This window comes from Anneissia japonica, unplaced genomic scaffold (assembly GCF_011630105.1).
Source record: "Anneissia japonica isolate Jap-2015-1 unplaced genomic scaffold, ASM1163010v1 scaffold287836_len1076198_cov165, whole genome shotgun sequence".
NCBI classification, from domain to species: domain Eukaryota; kingdom Metazoa; phylum Echinodermata; class Crinoidea; order Comatulida; family Comatulidae; genus Anneissia; species Anneissia japonica.
Window position 1 is genome coordinate 963,966 of NW_022729021.1, and position 22,755 is coordinate 986,720.

The following is a 22,755-nucleotide window of genomic DNA, read 5'->3' on the forward strand; positions in this document are numbered from 1 at the left end:
ATGGCTTGTACTGTGTAAACAAACTTGACTTGTTACATAAAATTTAGCAGTTTGCGTCCATATTATGAAGTTGAATTGCAAATTGTACTAATCGTGAATTTGTCTTACCCAGGGAAACCATCTGCCGTGTGACTGGCGGTATGAAGGTGAAAGCCGACCGTGATGAAGCTTCTCCGTATGCTGCTATGTTGGCAGCTCAAGATGTTGCAGCTAGATGCAAAGAAATAGGGATTACTGCACTTCACATTAAACTCAGGGCTACTGGTGGTAACAAGTAGGTGTCCTTTCTACTTCAAACACCTTCCATTTTGTTTTAGCTTGCAATCAGTTCCCCAGGCTGAAAAGATGTGTATTCGTTCCCTATATGGAATACCTTGCCTGTGGCAGTTCCTGATGGTAATACAGTAACATCTCCCAATCACGAACGTCACATTTACAAACTCTCGATTTTATGAACCGAATTTGCAGTGTTGACGTCATTATGAACTATCATTTTTAACCACAAAAACACTTTAAAATGTATTTAAAAGTCTTCAGAAATAATTTAAATTGTTAAATCAGCTAAGGGAGAAAACATTCAAACAAATAAATTGATATAAACCTATGTTTAAAGCAAGAAATATCAATCGTTTTCAGCCGAGATACTGTACATTATATTTGAACTGTGCATACTTGTTCAGGCATACTGACAGTAAATCTAGCTTTTTGAACATTGGGGTCACTATTCACATGGATTCGCTATCTTTATGAAAAGAATAATAACACTCGTTTTGGGCATTTATGGTCATGTTTCCATTTGGAAATAATTCAAATAAATACTCCACAGTGAGCAAGTAATCTTGGCTTGTGTAAAGTATTATTTTGTTGCAGAAAACAGTAAAATCCAAGTCATATATCGTGACGAAATTTTTCTCCCATGGCAAGGCTTAGGCCTACCTAGCCCTGTACTTTGTATCATGGCCAAGGATTACCCTCACTACACTGAGATGTTGAAAATTCAAACTCTCTTTGAATTATGAATTTTCTCATTTTCGAACTCTGTTCGGACGGAGGGGTACATAATTGGGAGATGGTTACTGTACTAGTGAATTTTCCAGGATGGCAAACTCCTATTTAACGGTGTAGAACCCATTTTTCATGGTGTCTAAATAGCATGAAGATGTTTGTCGCTGCTTTTCCTTGCAACTTCATCCATTCTTCCACACATTATGTTGATGTACCTTGTGGTTGTTTAATTGCCAGTGGTGCGATTTTTCCGTTCCCCAATTTCCTTTGACTTTGGTGGACTGACTACATGTTGTTTTGTAAATAAAATAAAATAAATAAATACATTTGAGAGTTGCCTTTCCATTAAATATACATTTTCTGTATTGAGTCAGTGAAAAGCAAATGTGTGTAATGTGTGTTATTCAGTGGTTTAACTTAATGGAAAATACTTTAATAATTCTATCAAACAAAGACTGTTTACTTTTGAAGTACCTACCGTACAACTGTTATCTCCTTTTATATACTCATGTTTCTTATTGCTTTCATTCTATTTTTCCTTAATACTTTTTATATTGTTTTGTCATTGATGTGTTTGAATGGGCCCTTGATGTCGGCAATGTGGAAAGTGCTACCCAAAAATATTGTTGAATAAATAAAATAAATAACTACAGTAACTAAATAAGCTAAATCAATTACTATTCAAAGTCTGTTTATATAGAATAATCTACTGTAATGTGTATACTGTAAATGTTTCTTCAAATATATAAAGCCATTTGGTGGGGCATTTATACTGTAGACCATTTTCACGAAATTTGAAATGAAAATTTCCGATGACCTGGCAACAACCACTGGGGGACTCTCAGAGGCCTAGCATTTCTCTCTACGTAGTTATCATCATGGATTAAATCAATGATAAAACTAAATCACTAACGAGCACAAATATTTCAAAACTGAAAAAACATGAAATATTTATACTAAGAACAAGTCTAAGTCCTAAAAAGCTATTTTAATGTTTACATATATGGCAATTACAGTAATTAGCAAGATCGTATCCATTGTCTACTTCTGCTATACTGTAGCAAATGTCTAGCGGTGCTTTCCGCTGCGTGGTGCTCTATTTGTAACCCAGCTGCTCAGGCTAGGCCGCTGGAAGTCCCCCAGTGAGTTGTGAGATGTTGGCAGCGCTGTTTCATAATAAATCTGATTTTAAAATGGTCTATAGAGGAAAAAAGGTTAAGTGAATTGAGGTTGCATTTATTCCAAGTGGGGTGTTTTTCTGTTTGATAAATAGAGTATATTTAATATTATTTTAATTTTCATCAGAACAAAGACTCCTGGTCCAGGTGCTCAATCAGCCCTGAGAGCTCTAGCAAGGTCTGGCATGAAGATCGGACGTATCGGTAAGTTTAAACGTCTAATAACAGTCTAGTGTTTCAGATAAAGTGTCTAAATAAAAATTATGTAAAAACTTTTGAACAAAATGGAATTATGAAGTGCATATGTAATAGGATCAAATAAGTATAATCTAATGAGACACAGATAAAAATGAAGAAATTCTTTCCAATTGATTATCAAGAACTTACTACAAGAATTGTATAATTGATGTAAATGCTGTGATTAATGCAATTATGTTATAAATAAATTCATAAACATTCTGTGTGGAAATATTCCTCCATCTATTCACGAAATGATTTATATTTTTATAATTGAATGATCAATTAAATAATCACTATACTAGACCTTTTCTGGAGTGTCGGTCAAATTTAACAACTAACCAGTCAGAACAGTGCGAAGAGTAAACACGTGTCCAACAAATACGTGTTCTTCCGCAAATGCACAAATGCTGTTCTTCTGGGACCTTAGCAAAAATATGCAATCGGCGGTTCTTAGCGGAATGGTCCATTGAACAATAATAAAATTCTATTTGATATGAAATTCCTTTTAAATAATACCTAATTTGCTTACTTTTTATTTAACCGTAAACAGTTTAGCTGACTACTGTACCAGTCAGCCTCATCAGTATGAATGTGGCTTTAATTGGTTACTACTTTCTTCAGTCGATGTTGACTGGTGCCACCAATTTTCAAAGTACTGTAGAACTTAAAAGGAATTTCATATCAAATACCTAATGCCTAACTCTCTTTATTGTTGATTTGCTTCCTTTTTGTTTGTATTTTACTATATTTTATATATTGTATGTTTAAGACTTCCTGTAATGGGCAATTCCGCTGTTGGATGTAATTGAAATAAAATAAAATAAAAATAAAATAATGAAAACCGATGAATTTTTTCGGTCAATAAAATTACAATTTTTTTTATCCACATTCTTTTGTTATCTTACAGAGGATGTTACTCCCATTCCATCAGACAGTACCCGCAGAAAGGGTGGACGACGAGGACGTCGATTGTAGAAGTTGAGATGTGATAATAGTTGTATATCATATGTGTGATTTGGTACATTCAGTCATGTAATTAAAACTGCTGTATGAGAACCAAATGCTCTTGTAATGTATTATTTGTTGTGTTTACAAATAGCAGTAGTGCAGAGTGGGGGGTGGGGACAGCCAGTGTGACTAGGCAATGGGAAAGAAAGTATTTGTTCCTCCTTCCATGGAAATTGTCTTCATAGAATGCCTCCAGTACACTATATACCCCATTTTGTTTAATTTTTTCCCCCAAAAATACCTACGGAACATTCACTTTTTCTCATCCAGTGTGAGTGCCCTGGAGCTCTGTATCAATAAGGTGGGAGCCTGTGCCTGTAGGGTGACAAAAATAGATAAAGAGAGGAGTGATGGGAAAATTGTGATAAAGTAGTAGTTTATATCTGAATACCAAAAGGCCACAACTTCTGTTATTACGCCCAGACCTTTTTTTGGGCCTGGGCAGCATAGGGTCCTGTTCAAAAATAGAACATCTTGAGAATAATCATAGCACTGCAAATTACCTCTCAGCAAGTTTACAAACACTGTACACATTGTATTTTTTTACATCACTCACTTTAAGCTATATTTGGCTGCGATCTTGACTTCAAAACATGACTCGGTTTTTGTGCTATTATTTTCACCCAATTCCTGATTTCCAGTGAGCACATTAAAAAGAGCAGTAGTAGCATATATCTAAAGGGTAGCCTGGGTTTCAGGCCCTAAATATTGCATGTAGTTCGCACCTCACCTTATTTAATTGGTGTCCCATACTTGATTTCCAACTATTGTATAGTATAAAAAATTGAGTGGCATTTTGATTTATCTTGTAAGAAGGGTGCTGTACATGGCCCATAAAATGGTGAAGTATTATACAGGTGTGTGAAGGGGAGAGGAAGGGTGTTGTGCAGTAGGAAAGAAAGGGGTGCTAGGTTTGGTGTTTTGAATTCATCTTAAGGCTGGATGACATATTTGTCATTTTGTTTGCTGATCAAATTTCCGGTGAGACCTCAAGCCTATATGCCTACACCTACACTATAATCATTTGTTTCACATTGAAATTTCTTGCAATACAAACCATACACTATTCAATTTGCATGCAACTAACAAATGATATTTGAAACATAGAAGTAGTATTTCTTATTTAAACAATACTGTACTATAAATATAAATACTACTGTAATGTATATACGGTATATTATTTAATAAATGACATTAATTAAAACGTGGACATAGTATTTACTACAAAAATAAGATTATCAATTTTTCATCTTATAATCCTTTTTATAAAGCCGGTGTTATGTATTGACATAGGCTACTATGGCCTACAGATTGTGAGCTTTCTTGTTCTTGAACTCAAACGCATTACATACAATTCAGGTAATCTCAATTCAGCTGCTGCGCATAAAAATCACTTGCACATAATTGAAGGATTACAAAATCAAAAAAAAAATAAAACTAATCGAAAACCTGAGAAAATTAAATGTTTCGAATTTGACAGACTAACTGTACAATATCTACAGTTACAGAAAATCGGGCTTTATAACAACTATTTCATGTTTGTAAATAGGTCCGTCAATAAGCGTAATTTTTAGATCTTAAAATTTAATTTATTTTAAAATTTAATGTGATCATAGTCAGTTACGGTAATTTTAAAGATACAGTACTAAACATCAATGCATTTATAAAATCATTACACACGAACCTATATTAACCTATCAATTATGGTAGCCAAAATGAAATATGTCGACCTAATATTATAGTGCACTGTAGCTGAGTCCTGTATCGTCGATGTGGTCGGTCGGGAATTGCTGTTGTACTTAGACCTGGAATATAATAAAATGTATAGTTGTATCTGCGAACGAGGGGTTCTCCAGTCTCCTACAGCAAACATCTGCAGTATAATAGTAATAATAATAATAATAACAACAACAACAACAATAATGTTTATTAAATATAGGCCTACATTACATACGTTTGTAGCACTGGCACTAGTGTAGTTGCGGTGCATTCAATAGTGGTTACATAGTAAAAATATATTCGAATACAGAGATTGTATTAATAGCTAAATACAATAAAATACGATAAATATACATTAAATATTACATTATGAAATCACTAAAATATAGCTAAAACCCGGAGCTTAGAGATAAAGTGGCCATCCAACCCGCCCCCTCGGACCATACTAGCTGCCCTGTATATACAATCGTGAAAATGACGTAGAATTGAAATATATTGAATCTCGATGGCGTGTCTACGTACGTTTAGCGGTTTCTTATTACAGTATTACTAGCAATTCCAGTCGAAACTAACCAAGAAATCGTATGGATTAAATAGCTTTATTTTATGGTTATTTTCAGGCAATCAATTGTCCTAGTATTTATATACAACAATAAACTATTCAATAAATGACGACGTGTTATTAAGACACACACGGACGTGCTCGGTTAAAACAGAAATGAAAAAGTATTATATGACCACACAGTAAACACTACTCGTACATACTTCTTCCTTCTGTGATTTAAGTTTATTTATTTAAACATTATTTATTGAGGATAGCCCGTGTTACTCACCATTAGTGGAGAGCTGATATTAAGGGGCCCGATCAACAAACAAATATAAAATATTCCGATAAAATAGAAAAGATATACGCTATCGAATGAATATAAATTCTTATAACATAACAAAATCGGACTATGGATTGGATTGGATTGGTTTTATTCGGTGTAAACACCTAGAATAGCCCACGAAAGTCTAGGACAGTAAAACAGTCAGACAGTGCCAACTCAATTGAAACGTCGAGGCGTTTTTAACAAACAACAGTTCTTTTCCGAATTTCTACGTGGTGTACCTCATTACTTCGCCATGCAAATCTTCAAAAAAACACTAACAAGGAGAGCATTATTAATAAAGTTTAAAAAGATAGTAATTATAAAAACAGTCACAGTAAGAATTACGGCAGCACTGTTAACAAAATTACAACAATCAGAATAACAATATCATTGAATTAAAAAAATGATAACAATAAAATTCAACAATAAAAATAATAATAGCAGTAAATAAATATTAATAAAAAATATAGTACCAATGATGCCGCGGCGGTATGATGAAGGCACTATATAATTCTATATTATTATTATATTATTATAAGTTGATGATAGAAATTTAAAATTATACAAGGTTAGTATACAGTACTTAGCCTATACCTAATGTATGTAATTAAGATTATTTATACGAGCATTCGATATAGTCTAACTGTAAATTATTAATAAAAATAATACATATAGGCCTATTTGCGCGGCGCAATTTAATATCCGTTTAATACGTAGAACTCGTTTAATATGAAACGAATCTACGCTTTATAGATAGGGTACTAGCTGTTGTTGTAGATAGTATATTTCTATTTGAAATTTAAACAAGATATGGCATTTATACAAGTTCAGTTGAACTGAAAAGAAAACAAGATGAACTTAACATGAAAATATAATAAACGTCTCCCTCCATGAAAGACCCCTCCAATTAAGGACCACGTTAAAGACTACTGTCCTGTGGTCCCAAATTAACAAATTTCTTTTATCTTTATTATTCTAATGAGATACCAAATCTACTAAAAAAAAGTGGAAACCCCGGTCCCAAAAGTGGTCTTTTTTTGGAGGGAGACCTGTAATAAGAATAAAACGTGATGATCAAATAGACCCACTACACTACTTGGATGAGGTAAATTTGTTGCGCAACACTTTTACTTTCCTTACTAGTTATTACAGTATATTTTGTCAAAGCTCAAAAGTAAATTGTAATTACAAGAGTGTGTCCTACACTGCGTTATTATTTGCACGAGAAATCGCGGAGAACGCTACTACAGTACGATAATTGTAGAATATAATTGGTGGCGCTAGTCAATTTTCTTCTCAGCTTACCTTCCTGATTTTTACTCTCTGGCAACAGTTACTGGTACTGTTTTATTATTCCTAACATAAATAAAAAGTTATTAAAATTATTTGCATGCTTTTGATTACATAAAAAATAACTCGTAAAAGAGATATTATAACTATGATGGTAGACCTTAAAGAGACCACATTTTAATTTTTAGTTGCGGTGTAATATTTGAAACATCGATAGAATCCAAATCGATTTTGTCGAGAGTTTCCGATAAAGTCCGAAGTTATCAGGTGCCATATTGTTATTGTTTTGGTAGAGAGGTGTTCGCGAACACAAAGTGTAGTATTGTCAGTGTGTGGGGTTTTAACATTGCCTGAAGTGAATTGTTTGTTCCATGTTCATGTTTTTCTCATGTAAAGTCATGCTTGGATTTTCGAATATGTTTTAATGGAATTAAAACGTTTATTCAATGATTTTAAACCGTTTACCGGTGTAATTTTAGTCTAATTCACTGCGGAATTTCATTCAGGCGATTTCTTTTGTCGCCTGGCCCATTCCCGATCAGCTGGTCTGACACATCAACCAAGGAACCGACGAAGGAAGGCCTCGAGCTTGGTTGGCCTACCTACGCTTCTTTGTTCTCTGTTGAAACAAATTTGATTTTAAATATATACAGATACATCTTGAGATGGAGTTTATGTTTGATTGGGAAGATGGCGACCGGTTTTCTTTTGAGGATAGTGACCGTTTTGAAGAGGACTCGCTTTGTTCTTGGTTGAGTGAAACAGAAAGTATATGCAACAACTGGCGAGGTTGGAAGAAAGGTGCAACCGGGGGATCACCCACTACATCTCAGCCAGCGGCAGCTCCATCCGAAACCTGTGATGGTAATTAACGAATGTTAATAACTAATAACAATAGGTTATTTCTGTTTACAGTTTAACATGCAGATAGAAATGAATGACCAAAGTTGGTCATTGCCAATGGTAGGGCATTTTTGAGTTTTTGTCCTTCAGTCAAGCTCACCTTGATGTTTGTTCTCCTGCCTGTATACTACTAGGCCTTCCTACTAGGGCCTGGACAACAAAGACCCAGTTTACTTTATCGATTTAAGACGTATTATAATATAAAGATTTTTAACTACTCCTACCTCAACTTCACCTTGTTGTATTCCTACTGTACTACAACAAACAATTTCAATACAACAATGTCGATGCCTTGTGTGGAAAGTGTGATTTACTCTAGTCCTAGGCCTACACTTTAGGCCCAAAAATATAATCATTGAATTCTGTAAAAAGTTAAAATAACAGACTATATTTGAATCACATTTTTTTTAATTAAAAATTTAAATATAGAATTGTGTACAGTATGTATAATTTTATTTGTTTACATTTGTTATGCTTTTACTACTTCACTTTTATTATTTAATTGTTTTGTTTTTCAATGTAATTTATAGCACTGTAATTCATAAATCTATGGTTTTTAATGCAGTTATTATAGATTAGTCTAGATGTAAGGGAATTAAATTTAAAGTGGAAAATACTTCCTGTAAATAATTAGAAACATAGGCACAGATCCAGGATATTATGTAGACAAGGGAAAGGCAGATGTCTAGAAAAATCCAGTGTCATCGGATTTAAACGAACATGTTGCTGTAAGGCCAGGCTTTTTTTTATACCTTATTTACCAAACCCACCACCCGGCAATAATGATGATTTCAAATGAAAATAAAATTAAATTTTTGGCTAATTAGCACACCCACCGCTGAAAAAAAGGGAAATTTCAGAAAAAAATAAAAGTGTTTATTTTTATTGCACCCACCGCTGCCTTGAAGTCTCCAAAAATAATATGTATATTTTTCTTCCTAATAATTATATAAATTTAAAGCAGTTAACCATCCCATTACTACACTGTTTACATTCACCAATAATATTTTGCTTTAATGTTCTCCCATCTCAGGAAAAAAACAAAATTTTATTTTACATTTTTTTTTTGCCGCCCTCCTGACAATCTTTGAAAAAATGTATTCGCGAAACAAGGTAAAATAATCTCGTTTCAGATACAAGTGTGAGCTAAAAAATTAGACTGTAAATTTGATATGCCACATAACAAATACAATTAACTATAGGGCCTATTATTATGACAGCAATTTAATTAATTATTTAATTTGTTTACCATATTCAAGATAAAATATTAATTATAATTGATGAAAAAGAAACTAAATATTTAATCAATTAATACCCATCCATACTAAATAATTAGTAATTAACCAACAATAATACATGTTGAACGCTGTTGGCTACCCTACTCATATTGCCTAATAGAAATATAAACATTTTTTCCTACAGGTAATTAGATCGTAAAAGATAGTCTGTGGGCTATAAGTTTTGGTGGGCTATCAGTCAAGAAAGGGTTCTACTTTATATTAAATTTGCTGTAGAACAACATACAGTACAGTACATCCACATAATACATAGCAGTGTCTTTATATATATACTGCAATGCTTGGTTTAAGTAATTAGCATAATTATCTCTATGCAACTATTTTTACCTTGCATGAAGTAATTACTTTTTTATTGCATAAAACATCTGGCCATTTTTGTTTCATGCTTGAGTGAAAACTCGATTAATTAGGTTGTGACCTTGATTTTTCCTTGACCTACACCTTTGTCACCATGTACTTGAACTTGATAGGTGATCATGAACACAAAAGAACATGGTCAAAAACATATTGTCCGCAATAATTATGAGGTTGAATAGGGAATACCATTAAGCAGCGGCATTTAAAACAAGCTTTTCACAAATTAGTAACCTGTCATTTTAATTTACCAGACATTTAATATTAAAATGATGACTGTCAACAAGAATTAAAATAATTAATAATAGGCTTATACAGTATAATTATCCTATAAACAAAAAAAAACCAACAGCATATACAGTAGTAGGCATACACTTCATGCTTAAATTCTGTGCTTTATTTTGTTCAAATTCTGTAGCTGTATGAAAAATTATTTTTTTGCGCACGTCACTACACATTGAGTCCTGCAGTAGTTAATGCGCTATAGCTAGTTATCTTTTTAACTTGGTTTTTTGTTTGGTGCTGTGCTTCTCATCCCTGTTTTTTTTTTTTCTTTTCTTTGTGTTGTGAATTTCTTAAATTTTGGTGTTTTTAATTGTATAGTGATTTTTGTAATACATTCATATGCAGCCTTTTGGCTGTCCGTCTGTAATTTTTTATCTGAATAAAGACCTTGAATATATATGAATATATTAATTACTACAGTACTATACTAATACCAAAAAGTAATTGTCTTTTTTTAAATTTTATTTGCAAGGCATAATGCACTCTGGTCTATTTGAAAGGCTGGCCTAAAAGGCAGTAATACATTTTTAGAATTGAAAATTTATAATTAATTAAAGTCAACTAAAATACAGTATTTTGTACCTGTGTTGAATTGAACTTCATTATATTTTTTAGTTTGTTTTGGTCATTGTTGTACAGCTATGGCTTTTAAAATAATACTGTACATAAAACATTTATTTTAACCACACAAACCATATGCCTATTATAGGCTAATACAGTTTCAAGGACTGATGCCCTTAATACACCTGTACAAATTTAATCTAACCACAAGAAAGTAGAGTACTGAACAGGCTGTGTAGTTTCTCCTTAAACAATATAATGCTTAATAACCATTGTTGAGTTTCCTTTACACTACAGAGATTACAGTACAGTACCTATTTAACCACAAATTGAGGTGGATGGAAACGTTCTTATACTACGCTTTTTTTTTTATTTTATAAGAACAAATTTTGTATTGGAACACTGAGGCTGAAATAGTTGCTTAAAAAGTTAAAATGTCAAATGAGGTTTTTATTTTTTAAATATAGAAAAACCAAAAAATCTTTTCAGTAGCAGAGGCGGATTCAGAGATGTCCAAAAAGGGGGCGTGGGGGTGCCCTGAGAGATGGGGCAATCGAGATAATACCAAAGATGATAAATAGCAGAAGATAGAGCAGCTTCCCAATATAGTGGAACATCCGTTCAAAAGGCATTGTGGGTACACGGAGAGCAATTTTACTGCAACCGCGCGGCGGCGCTATATAAAAATAATGAAGGCGCTGCTCCTGTTCGCTTGTTTCCTTTAGTTTCTCCACTTAGTAAAATGTTCAAATTTTACTGCAACCACAGAAGGGCGAATGTGCCATCGATTTTAATGCAAATACGCGGAGCAGCTCATTCTTCTGCTATTTAAGTTCTTTGATAATACTACATTAGAGGATCCGGGTCATGCCCCGTGAAATTTTTGTGTTCTAGACGCCCGAAAATAACCTCGGACATTTCGGGTAATCAATTTTTTCTTTTTCTTTTTTTTTTTGTTTCTTTTTTTTTGAAATATCCATAACAACTTCCCACCATTTGCTATGGCCAGGCAACTGTAATTGTAAATATTTTGTAAATTCTTTGATCCTGATGTTCCAGTACATAAGTTCAGTAACTATAATTTTAATGGTTTTGTATACTCTAAATTTAGTTAATTAGTTATTTAAACTGAGGAAGATATACAGTAAACTGTTATGCTCGCATTCTTAATAATTTTAACTTGATTCTTTTTCTAATTAGTTTCAGGCGGTTAATTTTAAACTCTTAATCGCTTTAAATCTATGTCTAGTCATCATCTGTTTTGATGTGAACTTATATTTTTCTAGCTTATGACAAGTATTCAAACCATACCTTTTATGACTATCAGTTTATGCAATGAATTTTTAATTGATTTATATTTTATAGAAGTGCTTCCATTGGTTGAACTCGCTGCCAGGACGGTAGCCTTCCACATTCCATTTGAGGTAGTAGAGAATGTCTATCCACCTGTTCCGGAAAACTTACAGCTTCGTATCTCATTCTGGAGCTTCCCTGAAAATGAAGATGATATACGGTAATGATCTAGTCAATATTCTTTATTGGCCACAAAAGGGTCCGACATGAAAATCGATACATAAATTAAATACGTTTTACATTTGGAAAATTTCCATTGCCTTTCTAACTTAGTAGTGCCAAGAGGAGTACTATAGGCTGGGGAAGTGCACTGGAGGCATACAATAGGCCTACAGTACTTTAGGGCCTGGGCCACTAAGGAGAAAAAATATAATACAAGATTGATAAAAAGAGGTCACCTTTTTTTGACGCAGGCCTACTCTATAAAATAGTAATTTAAGTCCAACACCCCTAAATTTTGAGTAGATTTGTATTAACTGTATTTTACCTTTTTCTTACCTGTACTGTAATTCTGCGCTGTTGGTGGAAATAGAATATATAAATAAATTTAAAAAATAAAAAAATAAATTTGCTATGCTTCACAGGGTGTTTATCTCAAATATCCTTACCCTGAACCCTGACTTGCTTGAAATTTTAATAAATATTAATTTTTTATTACATATTTTTTTTAATGTTTAAGATTGTATTCCTGCTTAGCTAATGGAAGCCCAGAAGAATTTCAGAAGGGTGAGCTTTTGCTGAAGAATAAAGCTGTGAAGGAAGTCCTACAAATCGGTTAGTGTGGAAAAAGTGTTTTGATTTTTCCTGTGTGTTTGCCATATATAATTTATACAGGTATTATAATACTGTACATGCTGTAGCCCAAGTAATGCACTAAAGTATTGCATTAATTACAACCCCTATATTGATTAATTAGACATCCACTAACAATCTTTCCACATATCTCATTTACTCTGATAGTCTACTTAAGTACTTACATTTCTAGCATAAACATGATTTTGAAATTAAATATGTATGTGTATGTACATTGCCACTGTTATGTTGCATATTATGCTGATACCTTCAAAAAAATGTAGGAAGATACTATATAAGGAAAGGAGACCTACTACTTTAAAGTAACAGTACTCACTGTTTTGCAGTTTTTCACAAAAAATACCATTTATTGTGCACTGATTGCTGTCGTAGTAGTCGTCTTCTCCGGAGGACACATAGCCGTCATTGATGAGATCTGCTGACAAAATCACAGTGGTTTTTACTTTGAGAGCTAAGATTTACAATTACTGTACACTACACTTTATATATTTAAATTATTTTTTTATTGCACAAAAGCAATTCTAGATTATTTTAAAAATAGAACTCATTGTACTGTGTAATAGTGAATAGAATGAGTAATTATTCAGAAATCTGAATCTGAATAAAAACTGGCAGAGGACCCGACTCGGGTATATGCACAGTACGCAATTTTCATTTACAATGAATTCGTAATTAATTTCTTATGCAGGTTTTCACCTCAGCGGAACCATTGGTCCTTCATCAGCACTATCAATGAAAGATACTTTTAACGTGGCAATAACATTTTACAAACGATGCATAACAACATGCAGTTGCACCTGCACGTTAACTGGCAAGTGGTGCTCGCACGTCGTTGCGCTGTGTTTGTATCGTATAATCAACGCTGAAAATGTCTGTCTACGTGCACCGGTCTCAGAATCGTTATCGCGTCTCCACCGCGACCAACTTCAAAAGTTTGCACAGTATTTAATCAGCGAACTACCGCAACAGGTAAGATGTAATTTTGTGTTGCCTTTTTGATGTCTATTTCATTTATTTCTGCTCATCATTTAAAAATACTCATTATGAATGTACAATTGATAAAATTGATACAGCAAATAGTTTATAAATAACAATTTTAAAAGTAAGAAAAAGAGTGTAAGTTACCTTTCAGAGTTGTAGTTTATTTTCTGGGGTTTTTGACGACGTCTCGTCATTTATTTCAGCCGTTTGAATCTGGCGATTAACTGACATGTCAGCATTGATGTTCGTGTGTTTTTCTTTTTATCATGACAGAGTTAGAGAATAACTTTCATGCGATTAATTTTAAAAGTAATGCAAAATAATAGTACTGTATAATAAAATACAGTTAAGGTGGCAAGTACAGTAATTTACCAAAAAAAAAAAAAAAAAAATTATTGAAGAAATAGGTAGTTTATAAGTGCTGTTTTTGAAACCGGAAGTGATTAAAAGTTCCAAAATATCTTTCAAAAATGGTATCGTATTCACTCAAAATTGCTATTCATACAAATCCAGCTTTAGTCTAAGACAGGGAACAAGAGTGCAGTCTGCCCTCTTTGTTTAGAATATGGCCTTTCTTAATTACATAACAATATGGTACTATTGTAGCTTGTGTATTGACATGTTCATGTGACCCAGATTTTGATTGTTGATTTACTAGTATTTGACATATTTTATCAATTGTTTGAACATCATTTTGAGAGGTATACATTGGTAAAATGCCAAAGAGAAGTAAGAGATGTACTTTTAAAGGCATTCCAACATATGAAATGACCAAGAAATTTGTAGGCCTATGCCTAGAGGAGGGTGTAGTTACCGTAGTTATACAGGGCCCAGTTTATGATGCTGCACTACTACAGTGTGACCTCTCTGACCTGGAAGGAAGTGGTACTGCTGGGCCTAGCACTAATGTTGATATTACTCCACCTGATGCATCCCAAGAAGAGAATTTCAATGAGAGTATATCTGAAAAGAAGCTAAAGCATTCTAAGTCAGGAACTGAATTTGAAAAGTCAAATTTTACCACCAAACTCGTTACAGACTAATAGACCTGGAGTGCTTGAATGCTGCATTGGCAGTTGCCCACAAATGTAAAAAAGGTGAGATGTTATTGCTTATGTGCAAAATATGTAACCTATAAATATGCCAGACCGTATAGGAAGGCCTGCGTGGGGAATATTTCCTCCGCACACAAATTTGGCCTTGAAATCCATCTGAGCATTTCGGAAAATATGGGGCAATTTCTGTGCAGATTTTGCCGAAAATTAGGCTTCGAACAAACCTTAATATATAACCAATGCATTTATGCACCTATTTTCCTAGCGATTTTCTGCGCAAATTTGAGCTGATTTTTTAGATATCCTCCTCACAATTATGAAACTTTACAGTATGGTAAATATGTTTTTAATTGAATTTATAAATATATTTATTATTTAATGATTATATATTTTATTTAAAAATTATAATTTGCAGTGCGTATACTGATAAAGTGAATTGCAAATTACGCTAAATTTTTTTTTCTATATACAGGTGGTATTGTTATTGAAGGGGACTGTACTCAGCCCCAGGGTCTATGCTCCTTACTAATCATTCGATGTACCAAATGCAACCACAAGTCTACATTTCAGGCATCAAAACTCAACCTGGTCCCCTGTGCAGGAGAAAGCTATGATGTAAATCGGCGGGCCACTTTTGCAATGGGAGAAATAGGCTGCGGTTGAGAGGCTGTGGCTGAAATTTGCACCATATTCAATGTTTAAACTTGACAATCAAAAAAGAATATTTCTAATGAAAATAAACAGAAAGTATAAAAGTAACAGAATAATTAAAAAGAGCTTGTATAAAAGGATATGTTTTTATTGATTATTATTAATACTGTACTTAATATAAAAATTATGTAAATCTTCATTTATGTTTAATAAATAAAAAATAATTTTATGTATAAAAATACTTTTGGTCTCACTTCAATCTGCTTTTTTGTTTCCCTCTCCTCCTTGCTTTTAAGCCAGTGGAGTCCAATCTATGCAACTCTCTGTCAATATTAAGTTAAACAATATTTTATCATTTTAAAGTGCACGCAGAATATGTTTAATCAGCTAACAGGCTTAATATTCACTAACTTTTTTGTATTATTCAGATTCTACCTACAGCTCAGCGATTACTAGACGAATTATTATCCTCTCAAGCGAATACTATTAACACAGTGCGTGGTGCCCCGGATCCTACCGCGGGACCCCCTGCCACTGAGTCCAGCCAATGGTATCTTGACGATAGCCTGTTACATGAGAACATCAAGAAGACGTTATTACGCTTTTGCGGACCTGGTCCACTTGTATTTAGGTTGGTGATAATGGTTCTCACGTTTACTGTAATTTAACAGTTGTACTGTAGCATGCTAGCTAGAGGCAAGATATGCGCATTTATTTCCCGAGTACCACATCGGAGAGCACATTTAGGCCAATATAGGCTGTAGGACAGTGTCAAGGCCTGGTAGTATTATGCACAAATTAAGAAATGCCATTAAGGAAATTACACATTCGGAGGTCACAGACACTGTTTGGTTGCACTTTCATCAAACGTTCTATCTGAGATGATGAGATGAGGATTATTATGGTATTTTTTTCATTTGGCTCGAATGTATTTAGTTAGCACTCAAGTATTGTTCTATTTCTGTAAATACTTTCCATTAAAAAAAAAGAATAATAATAATTTAATATCACCTTTAAATTTTATTTACAGTATTGTATACTCCCGGATCATAAAAATCTCAACTTGAACAATAAAACTGAATATTTGAATTTCTAATACTTCTCATTGTACATTTAAAGTTTAAGTTATTATAAAAAAAAATACATTCTTTTTAAACAACAAAATTCTCCTGTAAATCAGAAATTGGTAAAGTCTTATGGACTCCCACAACCAAGAAAAAATTTCTTTGAAAACTACCGTAATGTAAGCAACCCTCTTCAAAATCAGGGTATTTTGCATATTTTTACTATTACTGTATTAACAATTGCCTCCTAGTTAAATTGTCTTTGGTATCATTGCATACAGCAGAATTCAGTAAAGGCTGTTAAGAAAGCTTAAATATGAACTTGAGAATGAGAAATAAAACTCAATTTCTCTGAGGTGGCTTCTTTTACATTGGAACCCTGGATGGAGGCTACTGAGTTTAGCAGCACCTTAATGATTATTCCATACAAGACTTTCATTGTATTTTGCTGGTATCTAGATGCATTTAATGTGTTTCCCAGTTCCTTTTGTTATTGATTAATTTGTATTATGTAATGAAATTATTTTAAACAATACTTTCCATTGTCTAGTTTTGTAAATTCTCCATACCTATCATATATTTACCCTGTATTTTTCAGTGTTGCTTTAATGTTGATAGTAAAGTGGGATTATTTTTGCATAATATTTTCTATTGTCTTGCAGTGATGTAAATTCTCTATACCTATCAAATCCAGCCCCTGCTGCCTCAGCGGAGTGGACCAATTTATTACGACCCTTGAGGGGGCGCGAGCCAGAGGGAGTCTGGAATCTACTCTCAATTATTCGTGAATTGTTCAGAAGACGTGATAGTAATGCGATCTTTCTATTGAAAATACTCACTGAAGAATGCATCTCGTGTGAACAAGTAGGTTTAATTAGGCTACATTCAGACCTGAGAGATACGCCGGGCATAAGTTAATCCATGGCGTAACTAGCAACTAGCGAGATGTCCAGACTGTGTGATTAACGAACGCTAGCGTAAGTATTCGCGCGAAAAAAATTCGTATTCGTAATTTGCGAATTTTATTTCCAGTTAACTTCTAGGCTTATTTTGATTGGTCAAATCCTGTCCGAGTTCAAATTCACTGATACGTGAATGTCGTAAATCAATGCCGTACGCTAATCTGGGGTCTGTTGCAGGATTACCGTACGCCAGTGATTGCGTGATATTACTGGCGTTTGCACCACTCGATTAACGTTACGCTAGCGTAAGTCGTTGTGTCTGAACATAGCCTATAGGAAGTTAGTCAAACTTTGGTAGAATATTATTATTTTTGCTCTATTCATCATTATTGATATTTATGCAGACAAATACACTGAAATACATTTATTTTATTTATTTATTCTGATTTACTCCAAAATATTAGATGGTAGGTTGTAAAGGAAAATAAAGTCCTATTTCCATTGGGATATACCTACCATTTACATTAAGGGAAAAAAAATGATATTATTTAACATGATTCATATGGTTGTAAACATTTTAAAGAGGAGAGTTGGCGTCATCATCATCTTCATAAACATCATCCATTGTCATCATCTTTGTCATTGTGTCGTCATCATCATCATCCTCGTCATCGTCATCGTTATCATTTATCATCATCATTTTTAGTCAAGATCAGCAGGGATGTAGTTATGGTGGGCAGGCCACCCAGCTTAGAGAGTTGCCACCTAGTCTAAAGATAATTTCATTGCTCTCCACTGGGCTCTCCACCCACCTTTTATTAACCCCCATGAATATCTTTAAAATCTACTCTTATTGTAGATATCGCCTAAGGTTTAGTCATATTCCTTAATTTGCTTTTCTTAGGTTGTTGTATGGTGGTTCAGTATACGAACATCAGCTATTCACTCTCATCATGGTAACCATGGACACCGTGCTCATAATAACAACAGCTCGTCGATGCAGAACCAGCATTCATGCGCCAGTATGTGCGATGAGATTGTCACTCTTTGGCGTTATGCCGCATTAAATCCTGCTAACTCACCTGCGCAGCGTAAAGAACTTGATTCAGAGTTTCGTAAATGGCATTTGCAGGTTATTGAAAGTTCAAAGAAAGGTCGGCGAGTCGGAGGAGGTGGGGCAAATGTGCGTAAAGTTGACATGGACGTTTTTGCTGGATTTAAACCAGCTATAGAGGCATGCCTTCAAGATTGGAACGACTTTCCTATTGAAGGTGTGACATACTCAGAACGTAGGTCAGAAGAGGATGTTTGCAATGAGACTGATAAACATCCATTAGAGGCCTCTCCAGAATGTTCATACCTTATGAAAGACTCCGATTCCTTGCATTCCAATGATACAAAGCACGCGGCAAAATTATCTCAGAATCGCCAGAAATCTGAAGAATGCGACTCAGACTTTATTGCTGTTGACAGTTCCGATTCACGTGGCGATGAAACGGAAAACATTTCGCAGTCAGTTGGAGTATCGCATGATTTGGAGGGTGATGATGAGTCGGAATCCGCAAACGAAGACCACGGTGCCCGACGGAAGAACAAAAGTAAACATTCAGATAAAAACTCTCCAGAGAAGAATTTAGGAATTAAACAAAAAAATGATGCAGACTCTGATGGTTCTAATGATCGAGTCGAGGCATCTAACTTGGCAGTCGCTGCTGCATTAAATGCAGATCCTAAGGATGCTGCTGCAGCAACTGCAGCAGGTGCTGCAGCAGCTGCAGCCCCAGAGGGAAAAAAAGTGGCTGAGGAATTAAATGTGTACTTTTACGATACAAAGTCAAAGGTTCAAGAATCTCCAAAGAAGAAAAAAGATGAAGTTTGCAATCCATTTAACAATGTGAAAAAAATCGAAGATAAGATGCAGGTAAGATTTTTCATGTAATTTTTATTTCACAAGTAATATCCAATTTTTTGTTGAATATTAAATTTAAACATAGGTAAACTAATTTTGAGAATCCCCCCCCCCCCCCGAGCAGTTGGGAAGGCTCCCCGATTCGACCAACCAATCAGCATCACGGAAAGCTGTATAACATATAGCAATTGTATGGAAACCAAGCATTTACATCACTTTTATAATGATCAGTGCTCAGTTATTGATTAATTATCAGCTTTTTAAACTGTTGTTTTCAACTGTCAATGTTTGATTTGTTATCGTGATGAAGTACAGGAGATTGGATGAGAAAAAAAAAGTATTGGTAGTAAAATCTAAAAAAAAAAACCAATTACAGTACTGCATGAATTCAACAATTACTATAATTATTATGATGAATGTTCAACATGAAAAGCCAACAGCCCATTACACTTTGAGAGGATGGTTAGATTTTTAGGACTAAATGTTTTGTTTTTCATGTTGAACATTTATCTTAATAATAATTATAGCTATTGTTGAATTCATGCAGTATGTTGATATGTTTTTTTTTTAGATTTAGGTACTTAATATTTTTTTTCTCATCCAATCTCCTGTACTGTTGTGGAGCAGGAAGTCAAGTTGTCAACCGATAACATCATCCTTTGTTGTAGTTTGGAATTAACTCTCAAAATTTGTCTGTTAAAGTAATGCAGTATCCACACTATCAAATTTTCTTTAACCAAATTCTGTTGTATGTCCATATATAGTCATGATGTACCATATTTAGGCATGTAACACGTTTTTGTCGAATAAAAGTTGATAGTCTGGTCAGAGCTTCCAAGCATTGTCTGGCATCCAATGAAAAGACATTATTTGTTTGATCAGACAATCAAATTATATTTGACAAAAAAATACATGCGACATGCTTAAATACTGTATGGTCATGATGATATAATATCATGACCATATATAGCCACTCCCTAAGCCTCATAAAGAGATTTCCCTGATAAAAGCATCACATTTCATTTATTTAAAAGATGGCCCTGAATATCAGCCGACCTCCTAGGATATGCTAAAAGGTTAACCCTCTCAAATATACTAAAACAAAAAGGATACAGCAGTTTTTTGTCAAAATGTTATAGTCTGGATACCTTTAAGCTCTGTTCAAACTCTAAAATTTTATTTGGTAAAAACATGTTACATGCCTAAATATGGTCATGATGACATCACATCATGACCATATATAGGCACATTGTGGGCATACATTATTGAAGTATGATCAGATATTGTCTTTAATCTGACAGACAGGATGTAAAATTAAAGAAAATAAATTTTGTTTTGATTTAATGTTTGCTATCAGATACAGTTTAATCACGCAGAGGCTCTGTATGTACACGGCCATTCATGGTACGCGTATCACCTAGCTATCCAGCTGGCCGAGGAGATGATTGTGAACCCGCCAAAGCTCGACACAGAGGTACCCACTGGATTATCCAATAAGGTTTGTCATAATATTACACTTGAGATTTTCAGGAAATTGAAAATAAGAGGAAATGTCATAATTACAGTTGACCCCACCTTTGGGACACCCCTATTAAGGGTCACCCCTATTTGATTACTTTTGGCCACTATACAAATGAAAGTATACCTTTTAACACTACAGCCAACTTATAAAATCCCTAAGAGGACACTTTTTTAGCCCGAAGTGTGTCTCCTCAGTAGGGATTCTGCTGAATAGTATTGGCTAAATGGGAAGTTTGTTAAATATATTGATTATATACAAATGTCAATTATTTATTATATTATTTGACATAATAATAGTTTAGTATTACTGGACAATGATAATAGATTTAAAATTATAAATAATGTGTATAAAAGATAAATATAATTATTGCATTTCAGGACATATAGAACATGATTATTAATTCATTGCTAAGATTTGGTCTGAATTGTAAATATTTTCGCTGTTATTTAACACTTCAGTAGAAAACTTTTTGATTGTCTGCGCCATTTTTCTTCATGTGCTACTCAATATTAATATTTGTGTTTCTATGAAATTATAACAATTGACTTCAACAGTTTAGATATTGCTATGATTTTGCTTTCACTCCTGTTTATATTAAATAATTAAATAGATAGCATGATAATCGAACATTGTTTGGAAATACACTGAAACAGAACAGATTTGTTAATATCACCGAAACAGTTATTGAGTTGTTTTCACATCACACTCTACTTTAAAATGAAATTCAAGCATCCCATAATGATTTAAAAATAGAACTTATTGCTTAGGCCAGCAATTAAATGTTTATCCGGAAAATTTACATTGATATATCTATCTTGTATATCTTGGTGGTTACTGGCATAGAACCAACAAAGGCAAATGTGTGTAGAATCAGTATTACTTTGGCCTAAATCAACTGGCAAAAACTTTAAAAGGAAACTAGAAAGATGATTTTTTTTCCTAGAGGGAATTATAAATATGTCACTAGTAATAGAATCAACTTTTAAAATATTTTTTTTTTTTGCCAATTTTTTATGAAGTTTTAGGATATTTACAATTTTGTCCCTTTGGCAACTGTAAACCAAAGATCGTATGGCCCCGCCATACGATTTTTGGTTACAGCGGTACACTGACGTCACGCCGCTAAAGGGGCAAATCGTAATGGCCGAAAGCTTCATAAAAAATTGCCAAGAAACGATTTTAAAGTTGATTCTATTACTAGTGACATATAAAAAATCCCCTCTAGAAAAAAAATATCTTTCTAGTTCCATGTTAACCCCTGTCTAGGCTATCAAATTGTATTTAACAAAAACATTTGATTACATGCCTACTGTAAATCTGGTGATGATGACATCACATGACCATATATAGGCACATCATGACTGTATATGGGCACACAACGTTTCATATGAATGATACACCCCATCATTATAGACAACTACAGCAAATCATAGTAGGTGTGGTTACTATCAGTAAAAGTTGATTTAATTTTCAACTGAGTAGAATGCACACTGTAAGGTTGATAGGAAATGAGCTTCCTGTTACAAGGCCTTGGTAATCCTCACAACCTCTACCGATAACCATCACCAAATCTTCAAAGCACAGATGTTTAGGTTTAAAGAAAGGCAGGGTAAACATTCTCTGCACAGATGTTTGGGTTTAAATGTTTAAAGAAAAGCTTGGTTTACAGTGTTGTCATGAGAGTATATAGCCAGTGGCGTATGTAGGGGGTGTGTGGAGAGCACATGCTCCTCCTAAAAATGCTTGTGTGCCCCTCCCAGCTTCCCCCCCCCCCCCCCCCCCATTTTTTTAA

The 22,755-nt window shown here is 33.9% G+C and overlaps 2 protein-coding genes across 3 annotated transcripts in view; both read left to right on the top strand.

Annotated features, from left to right (window-relative positions):
- LOC117114619 (40S ribosomal protein S14) overlaps nucleotides 1-3,484 on the top strand; it is a 13,212-nt gene extending 9,728 nt beyond the window's left edge. The window contains exon 4 of the mRNA XM_033258308.1: nucleotides 3,331-3,484. Coding sequence (XP_033114199.1) covers nucleotides 3,331-3,398 — 68 coding nt within the window. The 3' untranslated portion in view covers nucleotides 3,399-3,484. The remainder of the gene's footprint in view (nucleotides 1-3,330) is intronic.
- A 4,099-nt stretch (nucleotides 3,485-7,583) lies between these two features.
- The window catches only part of LOC117114622 (zinc finger SWIM domain-containing protein 8-like), a 29,917-nt gene continuing 14,745 nt past the window's right edge, over nucleotides 7,584-22,755 (top strand). For both annotated transcript variants that reach the window (XM_033258312.1, XM_033258313.1), the window contains exons 1-8: nucleotides 7,584-8,176; nucleotides 12,079-12,226; nucleotides 12,746-12,840; nucleotides 13,568-13,848; nucleotides 15,995-16,197; nucleotides 17,293-17,494; nucleotides 18,437-19,453; nucleotides 20,799-20,939. In XM_033258312.1, coding sequence (XP_033114203.1) covers nucleotides 7,978-8,176; nucleotides 12,079-12,226; nucleotides 12,746-12,840; nucleotides 13,568-13,848; nucleotides 15,995-16,197; nucleotides 17,293-17,494; nucleotides 18,437-19,453; nucleotides 20,799-20,939 — 2,286 coding nt within the window. In that variant the 5' untranslated portion in view covers nucleotides 7,584-7,977. The remainder of the gene's footprint in view (nucleotides 8,177-12,078; nucleotides 12,227-12,745; nucleotides 12,841-13,567; nucleotides 13,849-15,994; nucleotides 16,198-17,292; nucleotides 17,495-18,436; nucleotides 19,454-20,798; nucleotides 20,940-22,755) is intronic.